Here is an 8,565-nt window from a genome sequence, read left to right on the forward strand (position 1 = left end):
TGTGTCAATTTGTACTTGCAGGGTTTATGTGGGTCCTTGAAATCAATTAAAAACCTTGATTCGGAAATTTGTTTTCCAGGCCTTACATGTATTGAAATTTTTCAAATCCTTTTTTTTTTATTTCTAATGAGCATTGTCCCGTATTTCATAGCATATTATTTGTGATGCCATGAATGTAGTAGGTGGCATATGCAATAGGCCCATCACAAAAGAAACCAACACTATGCATTTTCAGGAACTCTGAGAAGGCAGGAGCAGGAGGATAATAAACAGAAAAAAGATATGTTTCATTGAGGGGGAGTTCGAAACAGTAGCAAAAAAGAAAAAGAAACTAGACACCGCTCAGAAGGAATGAACAGCTATAGACTTGCATGCAGAAAAGGCAGTGACAGCTAGCGACTTGTCATGCACCAAGTCAAACACCATTCGGAAGACTGCCAAGACTAAGCAGCAGGAAACAATGGACATTCGTATGAAAATTCAGGAAAAGTGATTACTGCAATACTGAAAATGATTATTCATGCAAGGAAATATGATCGAACTTAATAAAAAATTATTTCGGGCCAGTTGGTATGAATAACACCTTTGTAGGAAGCGCACGACTTCTAAACTTCTGTCTAGTGTTCCTGTGTATAAGTTGAGGCTTTCCCACCCAGATATGATTGAACGTTCTCCAGAAAGAAAATGTTATTGCAGCCACATTTCCAATGTTTGCTCGAGCGACCATTCCCTTTTTCAATAAATTCCAGTTACTTGAAGCCTCTATCCTACCATGAAACATGTCTATTACATTTCTGACCGACGTTGTGGTCCTTGAAAATTCACAATCATTTTCTTGAAAACCCTTCAATATTTGTTATGTTAATGAGTATGAACCCTGTACTTGGGTCCGGACGGACCACACGACTGATAGAGCAGCATTACACCTGTTAGCAGCTGGTAAAGGCTAGTCATTTGGCCACACATTGCAAAAAATGTTCCTAAAGCTAATTTTTGAAAACGTGTGTGTTGTTGGCAGCTCCAAATATAAAAAAAAACACTGTTGGGAAATATTAAAACAAAAATTGTGTAATGTCTTATGTATCTAATCACATCTTCTCTCATGCTGAGCCCTGAGTAAAGCATTTGCTAACATTTACCTCATCCTGCTCCAGCGATGATGTCCTCCTTTCATGTTGACCCTGAAAGCCCTTCTCTATATCCTTTATCTGAGCATCTATGCATGCTTGTTTGCATGTAGTTGGTAGTTTGCACTCAGTGTCCTTTCTTCTCTTTTGTAATTTTTGCAGTTTATATATAGTGCTAATTTAACTATGAAGTAATAGAGGCACGCTACAGGCAAATTTTTCATTAAAGTATTTCAGAATGACAATATGCGACACTTTACCTCGCGTGTTGTAAACAGTTGGCCTGCTTTTAAAGTCCGGATGATGGCCAAATCAGGAATGCTGTCCTCATCAACCAGGTCAAGATATTCATTGAACTCCTTGTCGAGGACCTGTGCAAAGCAGAAGACATCGTCTGCTGAAAGAATGTCAGAGTAATCTTTTCACACAGCTGAGTGCAGAAAGAGAGCAAGCACGGGCACTATGCATCATTTTGCTTGTTATTGGTCATTGCTACACGGCCCAACTGATCCGGATAAAGTTTAGCGCAAGTGTCAGCCAAATCGTGTACTGAAAGCCTGATTTCTATCGGGTCTGATCACAATTATTACCGGTATCACACAGGGGTCGTTGATTGCGATCAATCTCAACCGAAGATCAAATTTATCAGTAGTGATTGTCTCCCTTCTGCAGCTTGCGTAAAGGAACCAATCGCGATCGTCACGATCCAGACCAAGCCTTATCGCAATCAAGTGACCGTGTAGCAGCAACTCATTCAACTGAACCAGTATCGCTTATCGCTCCAGATTGTGATGAATGAAAAGTGCCCATGTGACATCAGTGGCAGGCGCCACCACGTTTCGGGGCAAATGATCGTTAGATCGCAAGTGTGCGGTATTGCGTAAGATGCCCACCAAGACATGATCGCGTGAACTCGCATGCGTCAATTGAGTATCAGCATCATGCTGCGTGTACTCATGTTGCATTGAACTCAACGTGCATTAACGAAAAAAAGAGCAACAGAGGGAGGGGGGATGATACGATATCTTACCTGAAATCTGTCATTGTCGCAGTCTATCTCAACGGACAACAGTTGGCACTTGCTCACGGCGTCTTTTAGGCCACGCAGATTCGCCTGTTCGAGTCTGAGCTTTCTTCGGGGGCCGCCGTTGCTTACCGTCAGTAGACATGTCACTGTTGTGACCGCAGATTCATGTAATGTTGCCATAGAGCTCCTCAAAACAACGCGCAAGAGTTATGGCAACCACCAACTCGTGTTGCACCCACCAACGATCCGGCGCCGCAATGAACGCGCTTCCCGCCAATTTGATCATTCGTGTTTCCGGCTCCGGTTGTTTCTTAGCCTTCGAAATAACAAACGTTGGCATTTTGTGATAATAAACGCGTCAATCTTAAAAAGTAAGCTGGGAAATTGCACAAAAGTTTTGTTCATATTTGTATTCTTGGCTCAAGATTGTTTTTATGTGGCCAGCACCTAAACGCTTGGCCTTCGAGATTAAAGTTATTGTAGCTCAGAAGAACGTAAACAGAAAAGATCAAAGTCCTCTAGCGTTAATTCATTGGTTTTACAAGGTAGCGTCAGACAAGCGGGATAAATATAAATACAGTGAAGCGCACGCGTATAAGTCATTCGTGGTAAAGCAGCGGTGTGTGTGTAACTGTTGCGGCTGGTGGGTATTGAAGCAGCACTGATTGATTGATATGTGGGGTTTAACGTCCCAAAACCACCATGTGATTATGAGAGATGCCGTAGTGGAGGGCTCCGGAAATTTCGAACACCTTTTCGTCTCCATTGAAAATGCAGCCACCGCAGTTGGCATTCGATACCGCGACCTGCGGGTCAGCAGCCGGGTGCTTTAGCCAGTAGACCACTACGCGGGGTGGGGGGGTGGGGAGGGGGGTATTAAATCAGAATAAAACAGCGCTTCACACACAGGATGAAGTCAGAGCTACAGGCTCCGTGTTGAACATAGTCATCCAACGCCGTGCCTGCAGAGGGGGGTGGGGGTCACGCAGCGTCCCGCCTAAATAAGTCAATGTATACGGAGTAGACCTGGACCTCCCTTCACCTCCTCACCTTTTATACGGCTTGGGAACCCCCTCCCCTTTTCCTGCGGCTGTGCCCGCATCTACGGCGCAGAATATCAACAAAAGTTTAGTTTATTGCAAATCAAAAGCAACGTGTAAGCAGTGGCAATATGCACAGATAACAAGACAAATGTCAGCATACATTTCAAGCAAGTCGCGATAAACAACAAGCAACAGCGATAAATATACCTCGTGCACCTTCTCAGCGAGCTGTCTCCGAAGGCACGCCGCCTCAAGAACACCGTATTGTTGAATATGGAAAGCTTCGCTATTCTCATGTGCCTGCTGCTGAGTAACTAAACGCTTTTCAATAATTAGATGGAACCTGTATTATTCCCCATTGTCAGCCAAGTTATCTGGCACGGATTCACTGAGCTAGCGAGCCAGTTCCCTCGGCCGATTATTTATACATCCTCATGTATGGTCAATTTAGCAACGCAGGGTGATAAATGGCATCTTCTATGCTGCAGTTTATTTGCGATGAAAGTTTAGCAAGGGCTGCATCTGTCATCTTCACCTTGTTCTGTCTCAATTCTTTGTCACTACCGGGAATCATTTTGAGACAATTTTCCATGAATTTTTGCTGTGGGGACAGGTTGTAGTCGAGAAAACACGTTATAATGTGACAGGAATGTAAATGCAATATCTTAGCTTTGCCACAGCTAGCGTGCCTGAATTCTCGTTTGTTTCGGCTGCAAGCTAACCATACAAATGAAACTAGTTTTGGTTTCAAATGTAGGTCAAGTTCAACTTGATATTTCAAAATTACCTAAAATATGTCTACCTAGAACCAGTATAATACCATTACTTTTGGCCAGATTTTTAGGTGATAAAAGCATTGTTCGTCCTTGCAGGCCAGGCAATAAATGCATGCAGATGTACATTGCCTCGGTTCAAACTGCTGCAATGGGTGTTGATGCAGCAGTAATGCCAATCGTAGAGATTTATACCTAAATCTAGGGATTTGGAACCTCTTCTAAGAATTTGGCATCTTTTTTTTAGATCTAGAGATTCTTGTAATGCTCTGTAAATGTCATATTAGCAGCCTCACAAAGGCAATACTTTGTAACCACGCTCTTTAAACTAAAAAGACTGTAAAAATGATAATTTTGGCTATTTTGATGTTCTTTCTACTTAAGAAAGTCTTGCTGTTCTGCTGGCCCAAGTGAAGGGGCAGCAGTTCTGTGATGTCATACCATATGCTCAATACTGGAGAAATTAAAGTCAGTTTCATAAGAGTTAAGCATGCACCTTCATGACATGGGTGCCTTGAGTGACTGGTGTGCTGTGAAACAAAGATAAATTTACTCAATGCATGCCTTCACTGAGCAATGTCTCCATGGAAAATAACCAGGAGGCTTAGAGAGGACTAGAGCAAAAGTAGTATTGAAAATTGGGTAAGGTGGGTCTCTCTCTCAGCCCCTTATCACATAAAGTGGCATATTAATATTGCGAAACGGTGTGAACAGAGACAAGAGTTGTTTGGGTGTTTTCAGTCTTTCTGACGTTCACATGACAGTGCAAAAGTGACTAAAATATTTGGCCAAACGAGAAGCTGATTGAAAATATAGAGGAAAGGCATAGCTATCATCCTGTAAAAGAGGGCCCTCATACATGTAGCGGAAATAATGCAGCAGTAATTACAAACTTGGAAAAGTAAGTTTGCAACGCCACCTTAGCAGTTGCAGGTGCATGAAAGGTGCTACAAACTTGCAGTTGACCTGAATGAACACACAGAAGGATTGCAACCTTTGTCCTATTTTCACTTCCTTACAAAATCTTTTCCTGCTAAGACACTAAGAATGCTGATAATATGTTGAATTCATCAGACCTGCCTTAAGGAATATACACGCCATACAAAATAAGTGAAGTTAGCATAACATTTGAGGTTGGCTTTCACCACTAGGGCAGTGAGGGCAGAACAGCTATTCACTTGATGACATTCATTGCCAGCCAGTCACTTTGTAGGAAGTATGAGACATTAACAGCTTGTAAAACTGTTCTTTTGGTGTTGCAGCTTACTATTTTATAGCAGGGGCAAGAGGCAAACAGCCCTATAAGAGCTGTTTGTTTGTTTATTTATTTCAAGTCTGACTCACTTGGAATAGATCAATCAATCTATGTATTTTCTTTTGATAAGAGGAGTACAGGGCTAAAAGCTTGAGAGCTTGACGAGCTCACGGACTATCAAATCACCTATTCTCTAGCCTTCAGTCTCTATTGTCTTTGTGCACATTTCTAGAACCTCTGCAAGCTGCTTTTATTCTCACAACTGCTACTTTGCATAGCTCTCTTTTGGTGCCTTATAATGTAATAATAAAAAAATTACAGCCCTGGAATATGCATGCTTTATATAAGTAATACTGAACTTTTCTTTACAATATTTTCAGATGCCGGGAATACGATGCTTCCAGTGCCACAAGTGCAACAAGAGAGAAGTAACACTCAGATCACTATTCAGGCATTTTCATGCACACCATGGGCATGAACGCAACTGGTTGTGCGGTATCCAAGGATGCATGAGGACTTGTATCACATATGGAGCTTATAGAAAGCATGCTTCGAGGCAACACGCTGAGGTTTTTGAAAATGCCAACTTTCTGGAAGACAGTGCATATAATGTATTTAATCATGATGTGACATTTATTACAACTGAGGTGGACACTGAGGCTTTGTTAGATGACCCTGATGTGCCAGGAACTTCTCGTGCTTCTGACACAGAGCATCGGCAGACAAGTTTGGCCAGCTCATCTTGTCATCAGCGAGACTTTTTCAATCAATTTGCAATGATGCAACTGAAGTGGAAAGAAGGAAGAAGGCTACCAGATTCAACTTTGCAAGACATATCTACAGATGTTGTCTTGTACATGCAGGACTTTTTTGAACACCTTTTATTAGAATCTTCTGAAGCAAAAAAAAAAGCAGCATCATTTCTAAACCATCAACTTGAACAGCTTCTCAACAAAAAGCAACGAGAAAACTATTGGAAGTTGTGCCTCCCTTTTGTAAAACCAGAGGAAATTTTCATTGGAAGAGATTCCCGAGGGAAGAAGGAGACATACAGTTATATCCCTATTTTAAAGGCACTTGAAGCATTAATAACAAAGCATTCTATTGATTGGCACCAGTCGGAAGCAGCGACCTCAAGACACTATCTTAAGAATGTTTTTGATGGGAGTGCATTTAGAAATCATGCATACTTTCAAGGTGACACTAAAAAGATCTGCATACAGTTGTATACCGATGAGTTTGAAGTATGTGATCCACTTGGCAGCAGACGAGGTAAACAAAAGATGGTGGCTGTTTACTATACTGTTTTGAACATGGCAGCTGAAAAAAAGTCGAAGCTTTCATCCATACACCTTGCGATTCTCGTCAAGGAAAAGCTTGCAATAAAGCATGGCTTAAAAAAAATATTTGAACCGCTTGTGAATGACATAGCAAAGTTGGAAACAGTGGGTATTACTGTTAATGAAGAGGTTCATAAAGGAAGTGTGTTTTGTGTAACAGGGGACAACCTTTCACAACATAGGCTTGGTGGCTTTAAGTGTAGTTTCAGTCATGGCAGGATTTGTCGACACTGCATGGCACTACGCCATGAAATATCTGGCAAGCATAGACCATCTGATTTTGTAGAGAGAACCCCCGCTGTGCATAACCACCACCTATCACTAGTTGCACAGGGTCTTAGCTGCCTGCCACTGTATGGAGTGCGTGGTGAACCTGCGGTTTCATTTTTTGGCTTTGAGCCCACCCAGCACCTTCCACCTGATTTAATGCATGATTTGCATGAAGGCGTTATTCCATTTTTGTTAAAACATGTTATTTCTTTTTTTCTGAAATATCACATCATTAAATTAGAATTGCTGAACACTGCAATCATGACTTATCCCTATGGCCAAAATGACAAGAGAAATAAACCTGAAACATTGTCTGCAAGCATGTTCCAAAAGAAGGGCACGCTCAAAGGAAATGCTTCACAAATATACTGCTTGTTTCGCTATCTACCTTTTTATGTAGGTGAACATGTACCAACGGGTCACAATGTTTGGGCATTGTACCTTTCGTTCAGAAAAATTGTTGACTTAATCATGAGCAAGCAAGTGACAATAGAACAAATTGCTTATCTTGAACGGCTCATCTCATGCTTTTGTGTTGACTTCAGAATTCTGTTTCCAAACACTCCAGCTCCATGCAAACTGCATTACATCATACATTATCCAAAGTACATGGTGATGTATGGACCACTTGTTCATCTTTGGTCAATGCGATATGAGGCCAAACATCAATACTTTAAAGACTTGGCAGTAAAATTAAGAAATTTTAAAAATATTACGTTAACTCTGTCAAACCGCCATCAAACATCTGAGATGTATCTTCACTCTTTTGAAGATAGTAGTGTGAAAATGGTCACTACAGGGTGCAAGCCAGTGTCGCTGGAGCAGTTGCCTATCGAAGTGCAGAATTACATCACTGCAAATGCTATGGACACTAGCAATGTGTTCTCTCTGGTATCAGCTGAGATTCAAGGAACTCAGTATGCTGTTGATAGCGTTCAAGTCACGAGCATGTCGGATGATGGGCCATGTTTTGCCACAGTAAGAGATATCTTTTCTGTTAGACGGCAGGTCATTATGTATGCACAAAAACTTCAGACCATCAAGTTTGATGAGCACTACCATGCCTATGTTGTCAGACGGTGTCCTGAAGTCATTGTGATAACAGATATTTCAGGTCTTTATTCTAATGAACTGAGTATTCATACATTAGGAAACAAAACTTTTATTTCAGCTCGGCATGCATTTGCAGAAAATAATTGAACCCCTTGTGAATGACATGGCTAAGTTGAATACAGTGAATGTTACTGTAAATGGAGAGGTTCGTAATGGAAGCGTATTTTGTGGAACAGTAGATAAATTTTCAAAAAGTAGACTTGGTGACCTTACGTGCCGTTTTATCAGTTCAATTTGTACTGGGCTTCAGAAATGTTTTGACTGGCTTCTTAGTAAGTCAGTACTCATGTTTTTTTTTTTTGGTACCATTCATATTGATAGGAACTTCCACATCCCTTCGAAATCTTTTTTAAGAGACACTAACAAGCAAAACGCTTTTTCACGTACTAGTAAAGTATGATTTCACAGTCCCGAAAACACCACTTTTGGTAACGCGACATGACACGTGGTAAGCGAGAAAATGCGCGAAAAGAAACTGCGGGTGGAGACGCCACCTGGAGATTCCCGCACCAAACACTGTGATGTCGTCAATATTTGAAGGCATGTACTGGGTCCTGTGTAATTCCTAATCCATAAAGTTAGAGTACATTGTAATATGTGAATGCCTAAATATACAA

General features: G+C 41.3%; 1 protein-coding gene and 1 long non-coding RNA gene across 3 annotated transcripts in view; one reads left to right on the top strand and one right to left on the bottom strand.

The window, feature by feature from the left end:
* LOC119165313 (sterile alpha motif domain-containing protein 3-like) overlaps positions 1-2,417 on the bottom strand; it is a 27,278-nt gene extending 24,861 nt beyond the window's left edge. For both annotated transcript variants that reach the window (XM_075886073.1, XM_075886072.1), the window contains exons 1-2: positions 2,158-2,417; positions 1,388-1,498 (exon numbers count right to left, since the gene is read on the bottom strand). In XM_075886073.1, the coding sequence (XP_075742188.1) occupies positions 1,388-1,498; positions 2,158-2,334 (288 nt within the window). In that variant the 5' untranslated portion in view covers positions 2,335-2,417. The remainder of the gene's footprint in view (positions 1-1,387; positions 1,499-2,157) is intronic.
* The window catches only part of LOC119164364 (uncharacterized), a 25,007-nt gene extending 17,659 nt beyond the window's left edge, over positions 1-7,348 (top strand). Inside the window, exon 2 of the long non-coding RNA XR_012893091.1 lies at positions 5,606-7,348. This is a non-coding gene — a long non-coding RNA (uncharacterized LOC119164364). The remainder of the gene's footprint in view (positions 1-5,605) is intronic.
* The last annotated feature ends 1,217 nt before the right edge of the window (positions 7,349-8,565 follow it).

Source organism: Rhipicephalus microplus, unplaced genomic scaffold (genome assembly GCF_043290135.1).
Source record: "Rhipicephalus microplus isolate Deutch F79 unplaced genomic scaffold, USDA_Rmic scaffold_711, whole genome shotgun sequence".
Lineage (NCBI taxonomy): Eukaryota > Metazoa > Arthropoda > Arachnida > Ixodida > Ixodidae > Rhipicephalus > Rhipicephalus microplus.